The 21,795-nt window shown below is 38.5% G+C and overlaps 1 protein-coding gene across 1 annotated transcript in view; it reads right to left on the bottom strand.

The window, feature by feature from the left end:
• Positions 1 to 8,858: 8,858 nt before the first annotated feature.
• The window catches only part of LOC111873775 (lysosomal aspartic protease), a 19,711-nt gene continuing 6,774 nt past the window's right edge, over positions 8,859 to 21,795 (bottom strand). The window contains exons 3-9 of the mRNA XM_023868724.2: positions 20,873 to 20,996; positions 20,068 to 20,186; positions 17,975 to 18,168; positions 13,009 to 13,131; positions 10,768 to 10,930; positions 9,248 to 9,340; positions 8,859 to 9,109 (exon numbers count right to left, since the gene is read on the bottom strand). Of these exons, the coding sequence (XP_023724492.1) occupies positions 8,951 to 9,109; positions 9,248 to 9,340; positions 10,768 to 10,930; positions 13,009 to 13,131; positions 17,975 to 18,168; positions 20,068 to 20,186; positions 20,873 to 20,996 (975 nt within the window). The 3' untranslated portion in view covers positions 8,859 to 8,950. The remainder of the gene's footprint in view (positions 9,110 to 9,247; positions 9,341 to 10,767; positions 10,931 to 13,008; positions 13,132 to 17,974; positions 18,169 to 20,067; positions 20,187 to 20,872; positions 20,997 to 21,795) is intronic.

Raw genomic sequence — 21,795 nt, forward strand, 5'->3', positions numbered from 1 at the left:
CAAAAATGAGATCCAATAATTCTCAACGATTTTCTGTAGCAATGAATGAAAACACTGATGTGAGTGACAATGTAACTTGTCAATTTTTTTCATGAAATCAACACAGAGTTCAATAAAACTTTGGAGTTAACTGTAATGCCAATAAAAGGAACCACTACAGCTGCAGACTTTTTGCATGCAGAAGTCAAGACTATGCTGCAAAGTACTATAAACACACCAATGTAGAAATCACCCTAACCAGTGGGTACCGCGGGGTAAAGCGGCCGGGGCGTGAAGCTGACCACTCACCTCCAACCAGTGCTGAAGTCAAGAATGCGTCCCCTCCCCCAAATGCCTTCATGGCATAGCGCTTAATTAGTTAAGCACAGAAAAAATTTTGCTTTTAATTCGAGTGCCAAATATGGCCAGAGGGAATAATGGTCCATCTTCACTTATAACAAATGATGTGATCAAAACATCATGAATTGCATTTCGTTGATGCACCAAAAAATCCAAGAAATCCCTAAGAATGATGAACGTTGTTGCAGTTTAAAAACTCGTTAATTCCATTATGTCTAAAGTGAATAACTGCTGATTCAAAGAGTTCGCGAGTGATATGAAAGCTGTGCATGGCGCCGACAGAAAATAGAGGAGCTAAGCATGTCTGGTCCCCAGTATTAAAAAAAATAGTAACAGTAACATCTAATATTAATGCCAAAAATTTAAAAATATTTACATAACTGTCCTATCCTGAATACTCTTGGACTTAAACGTAAGTTCGTGAGCGTATTTTCGCCGCCTCCCGCCTCAAAATAAATCCTAGATGTGCTCGTGAAACCATGGAAGATGTTCCGTGTCGTTCTGTGCTATACGGAAGTTCGATGGTTTGAGGCCATTGAGGCGTTGCTGAAAGTAAAATCGAGAATATGGCTTAAAGCAAAAAATTGATAAATCGAGAAAGTATGGCTTAAAATTAAAAATTGAAGTATTTCTGAAGAGAACGAATAACCAGTCCATTTGTTATTTCGTGTTCACAGAATTTGCATTTTACATTGCCATCGCACTACATATGAATGACCTGACCACGATTAACAATAAGTGAATCACCGTTAATGAAATATTTTACAAATATAACAGTGTGGAGAAGAGGGAACTGCAACTACGATCAAATAGTATGATATACTTGTCTGTTTTGAAAATGGAAAAACCCACCACAAATAATAAGACGTGAGTGAACCGTGCTAAAGAATACGCGTAAGAAATTGAGCTTGCCCAACATGAATTGAATCCCCTTTTTCAAGATACAGTATATGCAAATGTGAGGCCACAACTTATTTTCATTAATGTTGAAACTGTTTCGACCAAATTTCAAAGGGAGATCACAGATTTTAAGTGTGATACGAACCAGAGAAATATGTTTTACGTGTTGGACTTTTTGACTTTTACAAACTCAGTTTTCTCCCGATAAAATTCCCAGTGCATAGCGTGACCCATAGTGAAATAGTGAATGTCAATACTTGAGCAAGCAGTCGACATCGGTCAGTATGCTGATGGACTGTGTCCTGTTGATGTGATTACATAAGTGTGACCCGACGATAGAAGATTGGAAAACTGCTTTCGAGTTGCGGTTTTTTGGTTCTTCCGTCCTTCAAAATAAAACTGCAGGTATATTATTTTTCATTACATTAACAAAACAAATGTTTGTAGCTTAAAAGTTGAACATGAAAGTTTGTTGAACAGATGACATTAGTTGTTATCACGTGTTTTCAGGCCCCGCGCAGAATTTGAAGGTTTTTAATCTGACCCAAGATTAAGAAAGATTGCACTATATGGTAGCAGAATTTCAAAAGGAAACGTTATGTGTCTTTTAGCACTGGGCATAGACTACTTCATAGGTACAGGATTATCAGATGAGCTAGGTGTATGTAAGATGTCTAGCAGAGGTTGCCCATCCCTAAGGGCCAGAGGGGCTGGGCTCAACCAACATTTAACACTACTTTGTATTAAGATAGTGTAATGACTTTCTAATGTGTGTGCATTTAATTTGACATGAAAAGTAGTTCGATGTGTTTCTGATTAGTTTGTGCATGGGATAAGGTTTTCTCAAAACAAACAGTGAAATGCCCAAGATTGAAAGAAGTTTGTCAAGGACTGTGACTCATGGTCCTTTACCTTAGCATAGTTTTCCATCAGAGTCCCTTCCACTTATGGCACTCAGAACAGGTCAAACCTTCCCTTTGCATGTCTGTCCCACACCGATTTGGGCCAGCAGATCCACGACTTTGTAGCATGCAATTTGTATGTGTATCATGCCTCCTCCACTTCTCAGAACATCTGTTCTGAGGATCATCCTTTCCACTGCATGGTGAATGGAAAGATGGGTTTCAACCCAATCTGGTACACAAACGGCTCCAATACAAATAAAGGCACTGAAGCTGGGGTGTATTGCCATGGTACAAGATGAAAACTTACTGTTAGCCTTAGGCAGTACACAATAGTATTCCAGGCTGAAGTGCATTCCATTAAGTCATGTGCAGTTGAGAATCTAGATAGGAACTATAAACATAGAAACATCTATATTTTATCAGACAGTCAAGCTGCAATTAAAGCACTTGGCAAATACCAGAGAACCTCAAAACTGGACTGGGACTACCATCAGGCCCTCATACAACTGGCCGACTGATACGGGTGCCAGGTCACGAGGGTATTGTTGGTAATGAAATGGCACATCAGCTGGCAAGAATGGTATCTGAACATCTGTTTATAGGACATGAACTACCTTGCGGCATCTCAATTGAGTTGCCAAGAATGCAGTCATGGACTGGATGAACAGAAATCACAAAAAAAAGACATTGGGAATCCATAACTGTACTCAGAAAGGTAAAGGGACCTATACAAGGGCCCTTTGCCAGAAGAATGATCTTTTTAAATTAAACAGAGACCAATTAAGATTGGAGGTAGGACTATTTACAGGATACTGTCACCTAAAATGAAACCTTTTGAAACTGGGATTGCCAGATAACCCCACTTGCAGAAGGTGCCTAGAAGATGAATCAGCCCCACACATCCTGTGTGATTGTGAGGCCATAGCTTATTTAAGATTTTGTTATCTGGGACAGTTTTTAATAGAACCAAGTGACTACTATGACACCCCCTTAAATAACATCCTACATTTCATTTGAAGTGTAGGACTGATAAAGGGTCAATAAAAAATTGGGAAGCACAATAGATCATTGGAGGTCCCAGTGCAAGGACCTGATTATTATGGCCCACCCCTCATACATTCATTCATTCATTCAAGCATTTTTCAGGAAAGCTACTGCAGGGACACTATTGCTGGCTAATCCGCATACCGCAACCAGTATGTGCAACATTATTCATGCACTTATTATCGATTATCATGATTTTACTATAGAGATAATATTTTGTTATATCTAGTTTATATGACTTAGTTACTTATGGAGCTGAGCCCTTCTTGAGGAGAAGCCAAATCTGCAGCTACTCGCGAATTTTCCAGCATATTATGGAACCCAAAGGTTCATTACCGTGTTCACAAGAGCCCTCCACTGGTCCCTTTCCTGAGCCAGATCAATCAAATCCATACCATCCCATCCTATCTCTCTAAGATCCATTTTAATATTGCCCACCCACCTACGCCTTAGTCTTCCCAGTGGCGTTATTTCTTCTGGCTTTCCCACCAATATCCTATATGCATTCCTCTTCTCCCCCATTTGTGCTACATGCCCTGCCCACCTGATCCTCCTTGATTTGATCATTCTAATTATACTTTGAGAAGAGTACAAGTTATGAAGCTCCTCATTATGCAGTTTTCTCCAACCTCCTGTCACTGCATCCCTCTTCAGTCCAAATATTCTCAACACCCTTAGTCTATGTTGCTCCCTTAATGTCAGAGACCAGGTTTCACACCCATACAGGACCACCGGCAAAATTATAATTTTGCATATTCTCCAGGTCTGAGGCTTCTTGAGAATTTCTGTAATAAGTTTATTTTGTACGGTGAGTTGTTAGCCCCAAGCTGGAGGACCACCCCTTGTCGGCTGTCCGCTACTGCTTATTCAGTATATTCGCAGCTTCCCTCCATATCTGGAGGGCGGGCATGCTGTGGTGATAAGGGACCCAACTAACATGGATTTTATGACAGTCAAATTAAATGATAAACCTGCATTACTTGATATTTGAGAGGTATCCACTTTAAACGGCGTGGCTGTTATGGCTAAAGATATGTCACCTTCCTCAGGACTACCCAAAAAAATGCTTAAAGTAACTTACAAATAGAGACCATAATTGTTTCACATCCTCCTAGCTCACAGTTTTTGTGAGCAATATCTCTGGAAATCAATCAAGATTCATACACTTTTTCATTCAAACCATCAAAGTAGGAAAAATAAATACCAAAAATTAGAATTAGAATTCTGAAAAATTATTGTGTATATATACAAATGATGCAGACCAGTCTTCTGCCACAGTACCTTCCATGGTCCTTGTGGACGAAATTCTCTAATGGCAGGTTCTGTTATGTGTGCCAATGTGATGAATTATTTCATACTAAAATTTGAAAATATTTATTATGCCCTCAAATAATCCATTTGGCTAAAGTTCTGGCTCAGTAGCAGGGAAAGCAGTATTCTGAATTCTTTACAGCTGACATGATGTTGTAGCAGAGGCATATTTATTATTCTGTATGTTGGAGATATATATTTTTTCATATGTTACTGCCTACTTTGTCAATTTTTGTGAGTGAAGTCAAACTGGCATGCTAGTTCAGATCTACTAATCATGATCTGTCATGGGTAAAGCTATCCCTGTAACAGGCCATAGAGGCCCATAGGGTTGTGAGATGTTGAGGCTCCCACATGATGATGAGTTGGTCAGCCTTATGTACTGGCCGCCTTTTACCCCCAGGCAGATTCCTGGTACTGATTTCTGTGAGAGTTTCAGTCGACCCCAGGGCCATAATTGCAGCTGGAAGGATTAGGAATTGGCCCCGCGACCTTCCAGCTTGTAGCACAGTGCTTCAACCAACTATGCTACCACATGCCTCCACTGCTTCTAATTCTACAGTTAATAAATGAAGCGTCTTTGATCACTTTAGAGTCTGATTAAAGCAAATCGAACTGTGCAGTATACAAGTTTATTCACTCTGCCATATCTGTATGAACAAAGCAGGAATCATTTGGCTCAATTCTTCCTGTAATTCAGTTTTAATTTCTATTGTTCTCCTTTTCTTGTATCATACAGAAACTGCAATGTTGTATCCTTTTTGTATCTTCTCTGGAATGGGGTGGGGGTTCCACAGTTCCTCCCCTTGAAGTCACATAGCAGGTTTCCACAAACAAACAAGTTTGGGGTGCAAATGAGGTCAATGTGAACTCCCATACCAACTGAGCAACTTAATTCCAACATGTTAAACCTGCTGCAGATTATCTGTTATAGACTGATGTAACAAAGATTATTTTGTTATAGACTGCTGTAACACAGATGACTGGAGGTCTTATAGCTCTAACTTTTTACAGCATCACATTAGCTGTGTTCTCCATGCCTTACATATTTAAAGCCCATTAAATGTTTACAAAAAAGTAAACGAGGTACACAGCTCATTGAAAACCAGTGCTTCAGAGACCACACAAAACAGCATCTCCCAGACCTCTGTCTGGTTAAATAAAATTGAGAGTAAGAAATCCCAAAGCTTCTGAATGCAACTAATATTTTAGTAGAAACGAGAAGTGAGCCTGAGAAGAAATGTTTTTATTAATAGCACTTACAAGACTGTAGGTTACTGAAGCCATCTGATATTTATTTATATACAGCATTAAAAATAGTCTTGGGATTCAGTCATTATCCCTTGAGTCAAAAAGCTTACATGGGCAATTGTGTCTGAGAAATACTGGGATGCCACTTCAGCATAACCTAGGAGCCTCTTCTATATGTTAATGCATGTACGTATTGTGTTGTGTGCACATGCACATACTGCCTCTGGTCCCCAAACAGTTTTGTAAGAAATTTATTTCTTTAAATTTTTGGGGATTCAGTATATGATCTCAATATTCTGCACGAGGACAGTTCTTGAATACTCTGTAGCTTTGTAGAATTTGAGGTTCTCACAGAGGTAGTCATGAAAACTTCCGTCTTCTAGGGTATTAACGCCTTGTAGTCCAGACTACGCAGGCTTATGGAGGTATATCTAATGGGATATAACACTGCGTAATCCAGACTACATGAACTTATAGCCCAGAAAATAGAACTCTTCACAACCGCCACTGTGAAAACCTCAAATCCTGCATCCTTAAGGGGAGGCTGCTTATCAGTATGTTCAACAACTGGACTAAATGGCATTATATCCCAGAAGATAGAACTCTTCATCTGTAGCTTTCGCTGAAAAATGCAAAATAACGTGGCACCTTTTCAAGCCATGTCTGTAACTTTAGTGCTATGTTCAGGCATTCAAGTAAAGCCTAAATTGAGGCTATGTCTCTAAAATTTCATTACAAGTTTCCAGTACCAGATTTCATCAGAATCAAAGGACTCAGCTGTTGATTGATTAACAGATATATCAAAAGGCATTTAATTTAAGGGATGGAGGTTTTCTGAAGAAAGACACTCACACATTCCACATACTCAGTGAGCAAATAAAATTCACATTAGTGGCCTTCTTCTGTTATTTGTTCATTTATTGTGTGTAGTACTCCACAAAATAAAAAAGCATTCAGTATAAAAGAAATATAATTCAGTTCATGTCTTCACAGCTTACACCCCTCACATGCAGCTAATATTATCTTCCCAGGTCTCTCTTTATGCATTTCTCATTGTAATTCTGAGCCGACCGAATCAGCTTATAGAAAGAAAGGCAGTTACAGTGGCAAACCTGACAATTTAGTGTTTTAAGCCATATATCAGTTCCACTAAATTTCTCTTTTTTTCATTTCTCTGAGTCAGTGATTCATCCCAACTGACATTCCAGGATAACTGGGGGCTCTTTCCACAGCATAAAGTAACCAGGGTGTGAAAATTACTACTGCCACCTAATGTAAAGGTTAAGAGAAACCATGGTGCTATACCTCCATTTCCCTGTGTCTTATGGTGTGGTGCTTAATTAAGGACAAGGACAACTATAACAAGTAACAAAATGAAAATATGCTGCTCTGTTTGTGTCATGTTCACAAATATGGCATATCATGGACTAACCAAAATCCTGTTCCTGAAATCATTAAGTTACAACCGGCTTCAGTTGGTAAAACCACAAGTCCACAAGGCATTCTGTATCACAGAATCGGTGATTGTGCACATGGAAATTAATGACTGATGACTTCAGATGTTTTAGCTGTTTATCTGGCATGCATTGGGAATGGAGTGTGCTAGTTACATGACTCTTGTCAGTTGTATGAGGAAAAACTTACAGAAAGCCAATACAAAGTCAAAACAATGTGATGTTACTTCAGTTCTTGCGTGGGAGTCTTCCTAATTGATATAGTGGATATAGTGAAAGATTTTGGATATACTGTAATGCAATGAGACACTGACCTATTGTCTACTGTAAAGGCACTTGCATTAGGAATGATGGGAAATGTAACCAACAGCAATGGCAGAACTGCTGTAGGGTTAATGTGAATCACAACATTTTTTAGAAGCAACTTCATAAAAATGATTTTCTTTTAAATTTTTTGAGTTGCATGAATATCTGGATATGTGGATAACCAGGAGGTTAATGTATGCTGTAAAAGTTCCTAGGCTAGCAATTGTTGTTGTTCAAATGTAATTAACACTGCCACCATTTCTTTACAATATTTTCTGTCTTTTCTAAACAGTCTCAACTAAATGTTGGTTAACTTTTTTATTTTAAAGAAGCTGCTATTCATTAGCTTCAAAATGCTTCAAAGTAAAAAGGAAGGAGCTGGGCGAGACAAATTAATAAACCAAGAATAGCCTCATGGTAGTGTACAAAAATTAGGTGCAGACAGAATTTAGAATTCAAAACCAACACACAATTTGACTATGTTGACCCACCTCCCAGCTCTTCTCCTCTACCATACTGGACAGTGATGACCGACTCCTCTGAAACAAGTACTCTTCACCCTGATTCTCAAACTTAGAATATTCCGAGCTTCCAAGAAACTATCAGTGGGAGGGGAAGTAAAGGAAAGGCTAAACTGCCAATCAGGAGGGAGGAAAGGAAAAGGGGTCCCACACCTTGCAGTGGTAAGAGAAGGAAACCATGAGCTATGCTCATCTTATACTGACTACTGTAACTTATGCAAAATTAAATAAAGAACCTTTTGTAATTAAAATCTATCCCCTCAATATGTACACCTTCTACTTAGAACAAACAAAGCTGCTTCTTGAGCTACAACAGCCAGAGGTGCTGACTACCAAGCTTGTTTTCCGTAACAAAACACATTTGAACATTCTTAACACATTCTGAATCCTACTGACACTCAGTTCTCTGCACAGAAAATGTGACAGAAATATAATGAAATGCAGATTAAATTAAAACATGTTAAACTCTAATCAAATATAGCCAATATACCGTATTTACGCATGTATAGTCCACGTGCGTGTATAGGCCGCAGCACAATTTTCAGACAGAAATTATAGAAAAAATAATTTTCTTGGAATATTATTTCAGGAGTAGAACACCCTGTATTACTAATTATGAATATAATTTTTTTTAAATGAAGTGTGATTTCGAATATAAGCTGCACCCCAGTTTTCCTCTTGAATTTTTGGCAAAAAATGTGCGGCCTATACATGAGTAAATACGGTAACTAAAACTTAACTAAAAGTATTACAAAATCTAAGCACTTGTAAATTGCAATAAAAATGTAGCCTTCCAGAGATTAGTCATAAAATATATACTAGTCACATCTTAGGTATATAAACAGTTTTATTGATTCCATTTAATAGAAAGTGGTAACAACAATTTAGGCTGTTGAAAATAATGCTGGTAATGTTGCAATCACTCATTGGCTACTGCAAACCCAATACGGTTCTTACCCATGTCAAATTCAGTGTAATAGCTGGAAATAAAACCAGCACCAAGAGACCACTGATAACCGTACGAACCATCGTAAGCAACAAATGATGACAGGCATACAGTAATACCAAAATGTGTCATCTGTAAACAGAAAATATTTTAACAAGTATAAATATATGGCAAAACAAGAGTGCAAGTCCAGACTACTTCATTTTGTTAGGAATATCCTATGCATTTACAAAGATACAGAACCATGTGGCAGGTCAGAAGGTACATTACCTGTTGCACGTAGTCCCTCCCTTTCATAGTGAAGTTCTTCCCAGAGATAACAAAGTTGATTTCTGGTAGCTTATGTACCAAATTACAAGGTACCTAAAATAATCACTGACAGTATTAATGAACAATGTACATTACAGCATCAGACCATGTTCAAAAAGGACTGAGATCCTAACAACATTGCTTGGACTTGAAAGACAGAAAAGACCGAAGTTTAAAGTTAAGCAAGCACAAAAAAGAAATACAAGAATTCAAACAATCAAAAAATAAAGATCTAAGGCAGAATGATCTGCTTGGTGTGCAGTCTGATGAAAAAGTAGGTATGAGTATGGACAATTCCTACTAAAGAAAATTTATTTATTCTTCCCACTTCTACCAAATATGGTCTAGAGGCAGTGCTGTAAACTTGTATCCAGTACGTGCTTGCATCAAATTTCAAATCGGAAACAACTATGAGGTTTTGCAAATGTGGGTTTTCCTGGTCCCTCCATCCAACTGTCAGGATGGTACCTCAATTAGGCCATAAATACTTCCTCACAGATCCTTTATAATCCGTCATTCATTACTCACCATACCATCTTACACTATACAGCCTAGATACGTACTGACTTACTTACTTAGTTAGTTAGTTATTTGAGAGGGCAGGTTTCCCCATGCACTTAGACCTGTAGTGCTTCCCTCTATGATTTCTACCAGTCTCTATATCCTACCGGTACTGGTGCTTACCATCAGTCCCGCCCAGTCAGCAAGACCGGCTCTACTGGCTTAGAAGTATCTATAATGCTTCCCCCATCTACCGGAGGTATTAGTGACTGCTGTTGGGCGGGAAACGTCCGCAATTTTGGCTCAGTGACCTCCTTTGGAGGTACGAGGTTCTTTTACATGCCGTAAAGCTACGACACGGGACCCACGGCTTAAAGTCCCTCCCAGAGGACTTGTTCCCTGAATTTTTCCGCCCTTAAAAATTCGACGACCTCCGCCGGGTAGGTTACCTCTAGACTACGGAGGCCGCTGACTTACTTACTTGCTCATGGAGCTGAGCCCTTCTGGAGGAGCCGCCAATTCTGCAGCTACTCAAGAATTTCCCAGCATTTTATGGAACCCGAAGGTTCATTATCATGTTCACAAGAGCCCTCCACTGGTCCCTATCCTGAGCCAGATCTATCCAATCCATACCATCCCATTCTATCTCTCTAAGATCCATTCTAATATTGTCCACCCATGTACGCCTTGGTCTTCCCTGTGGTCTCTTTCCTTCTGGCTTTCCCACCAATATCCTATACGCATTCCTCATCTCCCCCATTCGCTAGATACTGACAGTGCTGTTAAATAACCTACATAAAAATTTTCATTTATAGAATTCAACATAAACGCTGTAAATAAAGTAACGAAATATATCATTGTATGTTATATGAGAACATGGAAGAATATGAAATTTATTATCTTATGGTTACTGAAAGTATGTTTCATATTCTACAGTAGGCATCAAAACTGAAATTCAGAATTTTCAAGGAGTATCATACCTTATATCGACCAAAGATGGTAGTGTCTGCCATGATTAATTCGTTGATTTTTTCTATATCTTTACGTGGTCCAGAAATTATCGATGTGCCAGTGTCCATAATGACTTCACATCCCTTTTTACAGAATGAAACTGCTTTATGAACTGACACAACCAAATCCACTCTGAAAATAGAAATATTGTTAGGTATTTTGTTGAAGGTTTTGCTATCTGTCCAAACTTACCTACAGAATAATATAATAACAGGGGCATCTGGTAACTTACAGTATCAGGAAAGTACAGATTACAATTTGACAGTGCATACAAAGTTGTTTTCTTTCAAATATATGTCTCCCTCTGCAAGCTGGGTTTTTGAAAAATATAAACACTCTTCTTTTAAAGAGGAAATTACTAAACAGTTAATATCAAAATTGAAAGTATTTTTAGAGATGTATTCTAGTATCCAAAACATCTTGTCTTAAATCACTTAAACATAAGTTTGTAAGCCAATTTGCTGGCAATTCCACCCCAAAAAATCTCGTGGCAATGCCCATGACTGCTGGACATAACATTTCACTGACTTAATTCCTAGCACGGTGTGCATCTTATGCTATGGGGGCACTGCTCCTGTATGACCATTTTGATGGGACCAAAGAGTCCATCACACAAGAGCAAAACAGAGCCCACTGCATTGCCCAGATAGGTTTCTCATACACAGTATACAGAAAGTATTATACAGTATGCACCTTAATGAGACTGAAGAGTTTGATGGAAATGTGAGCATTGCGAGTCCTCCTACACATACTTACTGTTTACATACCTAGAGCTTAATAAGAAAAAGATTAAGGGGACAAGGGTGGGCTCACTACAAAGTCAGTTTAATGAATGTTACAACATTCTGATTGCTCCAGCCAGGGTTTCTGATATCATGTCTGAATTAATTATTAATAATGTTGTGTTTATATAATTTAGCCCTTCAAACAGTGCCAATAATTGATATCTAACAAATATTCTGACTGCACAATTTTACTTACAAAGGTTTCCATCCCACATTTAATTTGAAATAGCCCCATTTTCCCTCCAAGTAAAAAAGTAACTGCCCCACTGAAGAATATTTTAAAATGAATGCAGTCTTTATAATTGTTGCTTTAATTCCATGAATTCCATGAATCGGAAAGTTCCTGGACTGTTATTGTAACTGCCTCCGTGAAAGAAGATGAGAGGGGATACCAAGCTCACACATCCACAAGCCTATTGGATCAGTCTCCATGTGACATCACAGTGTGAACACTTACCGTTTTTATAAGAGTGCTTTTTCAACTTCAACAAGTAACTTGTCAGCATCAAGTTTCGCATGAAGCTTGGTAAATCCACTACCAAAACCCTTGAAATGCTTCGTGAGGCTTTTGGAGAACACTCTTTAAGCCAGACAGTGGTTTTTGAATGACATTCACGTTTCAAGGGCAGTCAGGTGTCAGCTGGAGATGACGAACATTCACGGAAACTGAGCACCAGCAAAATGACAGAAAATGTTGACAAAATTCAAGAACTCATCCACGAAGACCATCATCGAACAATCCATGATCTCGCAGACACAGATGGGATCAGTTATGGAGTTTGCCAGATTTTAACACAAAATCTCAACATGCGCCACATTGCTCCTTCATCGTGACGTGCTCACCCACGTCTCCCCACTCACTGGATTTAGCACCCCGTGTTTTCACTGTTTCCCAAATTGAAAATGAAACTGAAGGGATGATATTTTGAAACAGTCTCTCACATCCAAAGGGAATCGCAAGCAGTACTCGACAGCATTAAGGAAAATGGTTTCCACGGTGCTTTTGAAGTGTGGAAAAAGATAGGATTGCTGTATACATTCCCAAGGAGACTATTTTGAAGGAGATGGCAGCCAAAACTAAGATAGGCCAGCATTCCTTTTTTGACCTAGTCCAGGAACTTTCTGATAGCACCGCATGTTGTGTGTTAAATTTGCAGTCTTACTAATGAAACAGAAGTCAGGGTGGAATCCTTCTAATACAGGTTAGGGAGTAGGAAGATGTTCAAGCTTGTGTACCTATAGCTCAGAAACCAATACCCTAATGACACACACACATACTTAAAACATATTGTGTAAAAATAAAAAAATGCACAAATTATAACTCTTACAACACCAATATACTAATAAGAAAACAAATCATATGTAAGTCATACTCTCATACTATCAGCAAGTGATAGTGGTGAAGTGCGCTTGCTACAATCTTACCTATCCATATGAAACTGCCAGTAGGATTTCCGTGTAACAGGTACATAGGTGAAGCTTCCATTGTAGTGCTTTGGATCAGAACCACCAAGAAATAAATTACCACCTCTTGAAGATGTAATGTCTCTGAAAATAAACGAAATATGCAGGTTATTTAATAACATATTCACTTGGAAGAGTCAGCAGAAATATATAGAAAAATCTGATGCCAGTAAGCATGATGTGTTTAAGGCTGGTATTTATGTAATGCTATTTCCACATTGGAAATTAATAAATTGTAAATAATTATTTATATATGAGTAATATAATAGAATACAATATAATACAATAGAATGATCTCTTAAGAAATTAATTTCAATGGATAAATTCAATGATGAAAGCAATCATTCACTGGCAGACTTGATGTTCGAGGTTCCAAAATTTGGTTTGCTGTGTTTCACTGCAGTCAAAATTCATCAGGCATACCAAAGAAGACAATATTAACTTTTAACATACATTCTAAAGTAGGCTTATGAGATCTCCATGCTGTGTCTGTGAACACCCCCTCCCATTAGCTCCTGAATGCCTGAACCAATCTTTATGAAATTTGGTATGTATACCATGGTACCTGAGCCCATCTCATTTGCATACTTCATACATCCCACCCATCAGTCTGTGTGTTTACCCCTCCTATCATTCCTAGACAAAGGCTCAGTAAAGTGTACCTTTCATTGGTGATGTATATGTTAATGTGAAAATTTACGTGAATATTTAAGTTGGAAGTTTCTTTACTACTGGAGGGTACTGTTCACAGGTAAAGGGTCTAAAAAGACTGCACTGCCATCAAGACTAATGTTCTGGAACTTATTTTCATGCTGATACAAACTTACAGACTCTTCAGAAATTCTCTCACTCATTGCTGCAATATTCAATTGAAGTCAAACAAGCATCTGTTACCACATAGCCCAACATTTGACTTTGGTCTGCATCATTCAACTTCATTCACTGGGCTACAAAAATGCATTTTTATTGCAGTTCTCCCCATTTTTTAATTTAAAATTGTACTACTTTATAATGGGGGAGACAAGGAATGTGTATATTGGTGGGAAAGCCAGAAGGAAAGAGACCACAGGGATGACCAAGGCATAGGTGGGTGGACAATATTAGAATGGATCTTAGAGAGATAGGATGGGATGGCATGGATTGGATAGATCTGGCTCAGGATAGGGACCAGTGGAGGGCTCTTGTGAACACGGTAATGAACCTTCGGGTTCCATAAAATGCTGGGAAATTCTTGAGTAACTGCAGAATTGGCGGCTCCTCAAGAAGGGCTCAGCTCCATGAGTAAGCAAATACTATTTTATAAAAGTGGTGAGAAAATAATATGCAGCAAAAGGATTAATAACTTAAAGCTAAATATCAGACCTCAGACAAAACTTCTCATGTGTATGAATGCTCACATAATAAAACAATTGTAGTGTCAGATCATAATCACAAACTTTATGTGCTGTAGCTCTTGGGCTTACCTACTTTCTACATATTTTTATATTCTATAAATCTTAAACATAAGTGAAACAAATTTGTCTGACAGAAATATGCGGAAGGTACGTGGAAAGTAAGAAGTTTGTAGAAAGAAATATCAGAATATAAGTTACATTTAGTGGGAGTACAGGAGCTCAGATGGGACAGAGGTGGCACAGAGCCAGCAGGTGAATATACATTTTTCTATGGAATGGGGAATGAGAACCATAAATTAGGCACAGGCTCTTTTATACATAAGAATCACATCAACAGTTAAAGAGGGTAGAGTTTGTTAGTGATAGGATATAATACTAAGAGGTCACTGGTGTGATATCACTGTTCCAAATGTTCATGCTTAAAGAGGATAAAACTGATGATGTGAAGGACAGCTTCAATGAGGAATTAGAATGTGTATTCAATAAATTCCCTAAATACGAAAAATACGAAAATGTTAGATTTCAATGCCTAAGTAGGTAGGGAAGATATTATCAAACCAACTATTGGGAATGAGAGTTTGCACAAAATTAGTAATGATAATTAAGTTATAGTAGTAAACTATACCACACTGAAAAATCTGACTGTCAGAAGTACAATGTTCCCACATCCTAATATTCATAAATTTACTTGGACATCTCCTGACTGAAAGACTCACAATTAAAGTGATAGATAGGTGGTAGATAGGAGACAGCATTCAAGTGTACTTGATGTCCGATCGTTCAGGGCAGCAGACTGTGATACTGACCACTATCTGCTGGTAGAAAAAGTTAGGGAGAGACTGGCAGTGAGTAAACAAACAACACACACAGTTCATATGGCCAGGTTTGATCTAAAGAAATTAAACGAGGTAGAGGGTAAAGAGCAGTATTGTGTTGAAATCTCAAACAGGCTCGCTTCTTTGGAGAACATAAATACAGCTTGGGAAATCATTAAAGAGAATACAAACATTTCAACCAAAGAGAGTCTAGGATATTATGATTTGAAGCATAAGCCATGCTGTGACAAAATTATTAGAGCAACACAAACAAGCCAAACTGCAGTGTACTTCTTTTGGCTTATTTTGGACTTCACCCATCGTCTCGTATATAAAAGACAAAAAAACCACGACGTTTCAGAGACAGATCCAGTCTCCGAAACGTCGTTTTTTTTGTCTTTTATATACCAGATGATGGGTGAAGTCCAAAATAAGCCAAAAGAAGTGCAGTATACACCATCGTCAGAATCCTTTCAAGTCTAACCAAACTGCAGTGGTTTAATTCTATTTGGAATAAGGAAAAATTGCCTGGATCAGTGGAAGAAGTCTATTATTGTACCAGTTCACAAGAATGGTGATAAAACTGAGTGTAGTAATTACAATGGCATGTCACTGCTATCAACTTCATACAAAATTGTATCCAATATTCTTCCTCAAGGTGAAGTCCATACTGAGGTGTAATTATTGGGGCTCATAAGTGTGGGTTTTGACATAACAGATCAACTACTGATCAGATCTTTTGCATTTGTCAAATAAAAAGAAAACTAACTCTGTGGCCTGTAGTCCACAAGCAAACTACACCAACTGAGCGACCGCCGCTTGTCTGCAAAGTTAGTGCCGACTTTTTGAGGATAGAGGGTGTCACATGGTCAGCGCAATGGTTCCCCATGGCCGTTAATCTTGGGTTTCTAGACCGGGGCCACTATTTCCTTGAAACAGGTCCTCAACTGTTGTCACGAGGCTGAGTGGACCCCGTTCCAGACCCACTACTTCTCAGAAAATCTGGTAGCGCCTGGAATCGAACCCATGACCTCTGGATCTATAGCCAGGAACTATGACCAATAGACCACAGAGGCGGTAGCATTTGTCAGATACTGGAGAAAAAATTGGAGTACAATGAGACAGTACATCAGATATTCATAGACTTCAAGCAAGCCTATTACTCAGTTAAGAGGGACTGACCTCTGGATCTATAGCCAGGAACTATGACCACTAGACCACAGAGGCGGTAGCATTTGTCAGATACTGGAGAAAAAATGGGAGTACAATGAGACAGTACATCAGATATTCATAGACTTCAAGCAAGCCTATTACTCAGTTAAGAGGGACGTATTATGAAATATTCTGATAGAGTTTTGGGTACCCATGAAAGCAGTCAGGCTGATTAAAATATGTTTAAACCAAACGTATAGTAAAGTCCATATAGGTAAAAATTTATTCTATAATTTTCCTATCCAGAATGGTCTAAAACAAGGAGATGCTCTATCACCACTGCTTTTCAACTTTACTTCATATGCCCGTATGAAGGTCCAGGGAAACCAGGTGGGACTATAATTAAATGGGTCACATCAGCTGCTGGTCTATGCTGATGATGTGAATCTACTGGGAGATACCACAGATACCACAAAGAAAAATACAGAAACCTTAATTGATGCAAGTAAGGAGGATGGTCTAGAAGTAAACAGAGAGCAAACTAAGTATATGTTTCTGTCATGTCACCAGCATGCAGGGCAAAATCATGACATACAGATAGCTAACAGATACTCTGACAATGTGGCACAGTTCAAATAGTTGGGGACAACAGTGACAGTTCAAAATTTGATTCAGGAGAAAATTAAGAGGCTACTACCATACAGCCTAGAACCTTTAGTCTCCTCATATGCTGTCTAGAAACATAAAAATTAGAGTATACAAAAATATAATTATGTCTGCAGTTCTGTATGGGTGTGAAACTTGGTCTCTTGACATTAAGGGAGGAACACAGACTGAGGGTGTTTGAGAAAAGGTTGGAGAAAATTGCATAATGAGGAGCTTCATAACTTGTACTCTTCGCCAAGTACATATAATTAGAATGATCAAGTCAAGGAGGATGAGACGGGCAGGGAATTTAACACGAATTGGGGCATGCATATAGGATATTGATCTGAAAGCCAGAAGGAAAGAGAGAAGTAGAAAAACCAAGATGTAGGTGTGTGGATAATATTAAAATGGATCTTAGATAGGATAGGGTAGTATGGACTGGAGTGATCTGGCTCAGGATAGGGACCAGTGGCAAGTTCTTGTGAACTTGGTAATGAAGATTTGGGTTCCATAAAATGCTGGGAAGTTCTTGAATAGTTGCACAACTGGTGGCTTCTCAAGAAGGACTGAGCTCCAAGAAGTTATTAATATGTGGAAGAAAAGTTCTGACACATGCCCAAAAATATTCAATGAACAAAATGAAAATATGTTTCACGCTGGAAAAAATATACATGCATGTGTATATATGCTTTCTTTTAAATCACTCTTTTCTTGGTACTTAGTTGAATGGGTATTTGGTATATTCTATATACATTAATAAGATAAACAGTGGGCAAACATTTTTCAGTTCTGAAGTGGGCCCCTGTTGAAAGTACACCAGTTATTGTTAAGGTATTCACTCATTCTATCATTTTTAATCTAATGATTCTGGGGTCTATAAAATGTCAGTTCACTTCAATTGTTGGTAAAATTAAGTACCTATTTATGTAGAAAGAGAAAATGGGCTTTGCTACAAGTCTATTCTTCAGTATATTATAAAAGACAGGGACAACACCATCAACAGAGAATGAGCTGTATGCAAACCCAACTACACCATCTGCCTTTGACAGGAGATACAAATATGGAACATTCACAATCTCAGCAAATGTTTGGTTTAAGCTGAGGTGGGCAACCTGAAACAAGGAAATATAAACTTAACACTACTACCTCCTGACATAACAGCTACTGAACATTATTACAGTCCTGAAACCAAAGAATCATGCACTTGCAAATAAATAAATGCCTAATGTACATTATAAGATTTTTCATTGTCATTAAGCAATTCTCAGTATCCATAGCAACATACTGTCAAATGTTAAAATGTTGCATGAACATAAGTTATATACTGTAGCAGGACATGAATGAGCAAGCAGTTTTTTGATTCAGTGTATCATGTCTATTCTATGAGTGTTGGTAGTACCTTGATGAAGTATGCTGTATAAAGCAGATGATGTAGAAGTATTAACTGAGCATGTTACTGATGGGAAGTGGCATTAAATTAGCATTTCATTATTTGATAAATCTTTTATAGACTTTCAACACATGCCCTATTTAAGCACAGGGGCTTCTGAACTTCACCTTCAGTACAACAAATTACAGGATTTTGTGTAAAAGTTCATCTGCTTAAAGCAAGTATATGATTAGGCTCCTCATGTACTAACACAGCTTACACTCAAAGACGTACACACACATACCTACTTACACCTTCATGCATAATGCAAACACACACACAAATGAATTTTTGTTTCTTAATGTACCAAGACCAAAGTTTTGTCTCTGTCATTATGAACACGAAAATCGAACCCTCAGTGCAACCTATTTTTTTTATTGCTAGTGGAGTGGGACCAAGTCCCTTGTACTGCGGCCACTTCTTGCCTACTGTACCAGCCCCAGATGATAGGTGAGGGTACTTGTGGAGCAATTGGTGGAATGAAGATTGGCAGGGGAAACCGGAGTACTCGGAGAAAACCTACCCCAGTGCCACTTTGTCCACCACAAATCCCATTTGACCAGACCTGGGATCGAACCCGGGCCACCACAGTGGGAAGCCAGCAACTAACGGCTTGAGCTATGGCGCGGCCCTCAGTGCAACCTAACTGTAGGCTGTAGGATCGCTTACAAGCCAGGTGAAACTAATTTTGGATTAAATATAGCTCTTTAAGTTCACAGTGTTTTGATCGAAGTCCTGGTTAGATGCACGGTTAATGTGAACAATTTCATGTACAACAAAATTAAAAGTTTAAGGTAAAGTTGCCCTGTGCTCAATTAATTAAGCACTATGCCATGAAGGGTGAAGGGAGTGGATGTATAGATCCATATTTTCTTGAACTCGGCACTAGCTGGAGGTGAGTGGTCAGCTTCATGTCCTGGCCACTTTATCGCTGGAGAAAATCCACAGAACCCACTGGACAGGAGGCTTGGTGGGCCTCAGAGCCAGTCTGGATGCTGTAGAATAGAGAAAAATCTCTTGTCTCTGCCAGGAATCAAACCCTGGCCATCCAGCCCATAATCCATCATTATACTGATTATGCTATCCCAGCTACTGCAAAAATAGCTGAGCTCACACATGTTCATTAGCTGACTCCTGCCCCTAAGAGCATGGTTAAGTGTAGACACCGAAATTACTGTGGCAGCAGACAGACTGTTTCATCTACCTTATGAATAAATCTGATGATTTCTAGATAACCCCACAAAAAAGACAGCTTACACTTATCCTTTCCAGCATCACGCACAAAAGTGACAGAATATGAAATACCAATCTACTATTCAATGTAGTACTTCTGTATAACACTGTTACAATAAACATCTACATACTGTGGCATGGAAGGTAATCAAGTGGATTTTCTTTGGAAAGGGTAAAATGTAAGATACTCGCATGCTCTACATAAAATTTATCATTTTTGTCTATAAAATATTAAATAATACTAAAATGCCACAAATTTCATAGCAAAGATAAGGATATGAAAACAAGAATATCAAGATGATCAAAAAAATCATAACTCATGCATAATTCCTCAAAATTCAGTACTCACATGAAATATATCAGTTGAAAGGTAACCTAGCAACTGATCATTGCCGAGAGATATATTGAACACTGTTCCATTTTGTATATATGTTGTTGATTTCTTTGAATTATATTTATGGTGGAGTTCTGAAATATAAATTCCATACACAGTTAATACATGTCAAGAATCTTCTTCCATTTTTCATAAATAACTTTATGAAAAGATAATTAAGTATAACTGCCATAGTTGGCTATGTTACACACATTTGCTGATGAACATTTTTATATACAAAATTTGTGGTAGTGTAGTTGGTTGAGGCACTATGCTACAAGCCGGAAGGTCGCAGGTTTGAGTACGGATGAGGTGGATTTTTTCAATTTACCTAATCCTTCCAGCCACATTATGGCACTGAGATCGACTCAGCCACTAACAGATATGATTACCAGGAATCTTCCTGGGGGGTAAAGAATGGCCAGCACGTAAGGCTGACAACCTCACTGCCATCTGTGAGCCGAATGTCTAAAAAATGTGGGTACCTTTACATCTCACAAGCCTATGGGCCTCCACGGCCTGTTACAGGGACAGCTTTATACATTAAGGTTCACTTTAATATAGATAAACAGCAAAATGTAAGAAGCCATGAGTTTTAGTCTATCCCTTTACTGTATAAAGATCATTTCAATTTAATGCAGACCGAATAAGCACAGCCTTTCCAAAACACATGTGAAGTCATCTGTCAAGTGTATATACAAATTAATGACTACACAAAAAAATAAATGAAACAAATATATCAGTCATATTCAAGAACAGACTCTTGTAATGCATCACTTACGGCAGGGAACATTGAAAAAGGAACATTTCTTAGAAGGTATCCAAGTGTTGGACCAGGCTGTATCAAATGTGACATAAAATTTCTGAGCAGGATGCCCTATGCTGATCTCTCCATAAAACTCACTCTGTGAAAGAAAGAAGAAAGCCATGACAATGTCAACCGTTTCACATCTAAAGACATTAATTAATTTGTCCCTTTGCATTACAGATCCCCATGAGTTTGCCTGCCAGTTTGATATGTTATATTTGAATGCTTAGAGATGCAGATTTTGAAGAATTACATTAATACAGTTGCATTCTTCAAAGGGCTATACATGTTGTGCTGTAACAATTCCTTTGGTGGGGGGGGGATGACAAATATATCCTCGTGTTAAGGGTATTTTCATGCCCCTTATTTTTACAGTTCTGTTCCCACACAGAAAAGAGGTCTTGGCACTAATGGTGGGCAAGTTTCTTAACAGCCTTCATGAACTAGCAGCACAATAAGTATATTATTTTGGGTTATTTAGCTTAATTACCTCCATACGATGGGGTACCCAAAAGAAACCGAACTAATTTTTTTGTGGGCAGAGCTTTTGTAGTACCGCGTTTTGCCGCTATGAGCGCATAGAGCTAACATTCCTGAGTCGATAAGCCGACTACCGTTGCTTCAGAAGGTAAGGACTAGTTTCGGCAGAGTTTATAGTGACAACTGTTTTGTGTGATCGTCGTTTTTGCAATGGCTGATTTTCGTGAGCAGTGTGCGGCGAAATTCTGCTTTTTGCTCGGGAAAAGTGGAACAGAAACTCTTGAAATGTTAAAAACGGCATACAAGGACGATGCTATGGGGAAAACTCAAGTGTTTGAGTGGTTTTCCCGTTTCAAAAATGGTGAAATGTCAATTGATGACAAACCTCGTTCTGGTCGTCCTTCCACGGCCCGAAC

This window comes from Cryptotermes secundus, unplaced genomic scaffold (genome assembly GCF_002891405.2).
Source record: "Cryptotermes secundus unplaced genomic scaffold, Csec_1.0 scaffold142, whole genome shotgun sequence".
Classification (NCBI taxonomy): Eukaryota; Metazoa; Arthropoda; class Insecta; order Blattodea; family Kalotermitidae; genus Cryptotermes; species Cryptotermes secundus.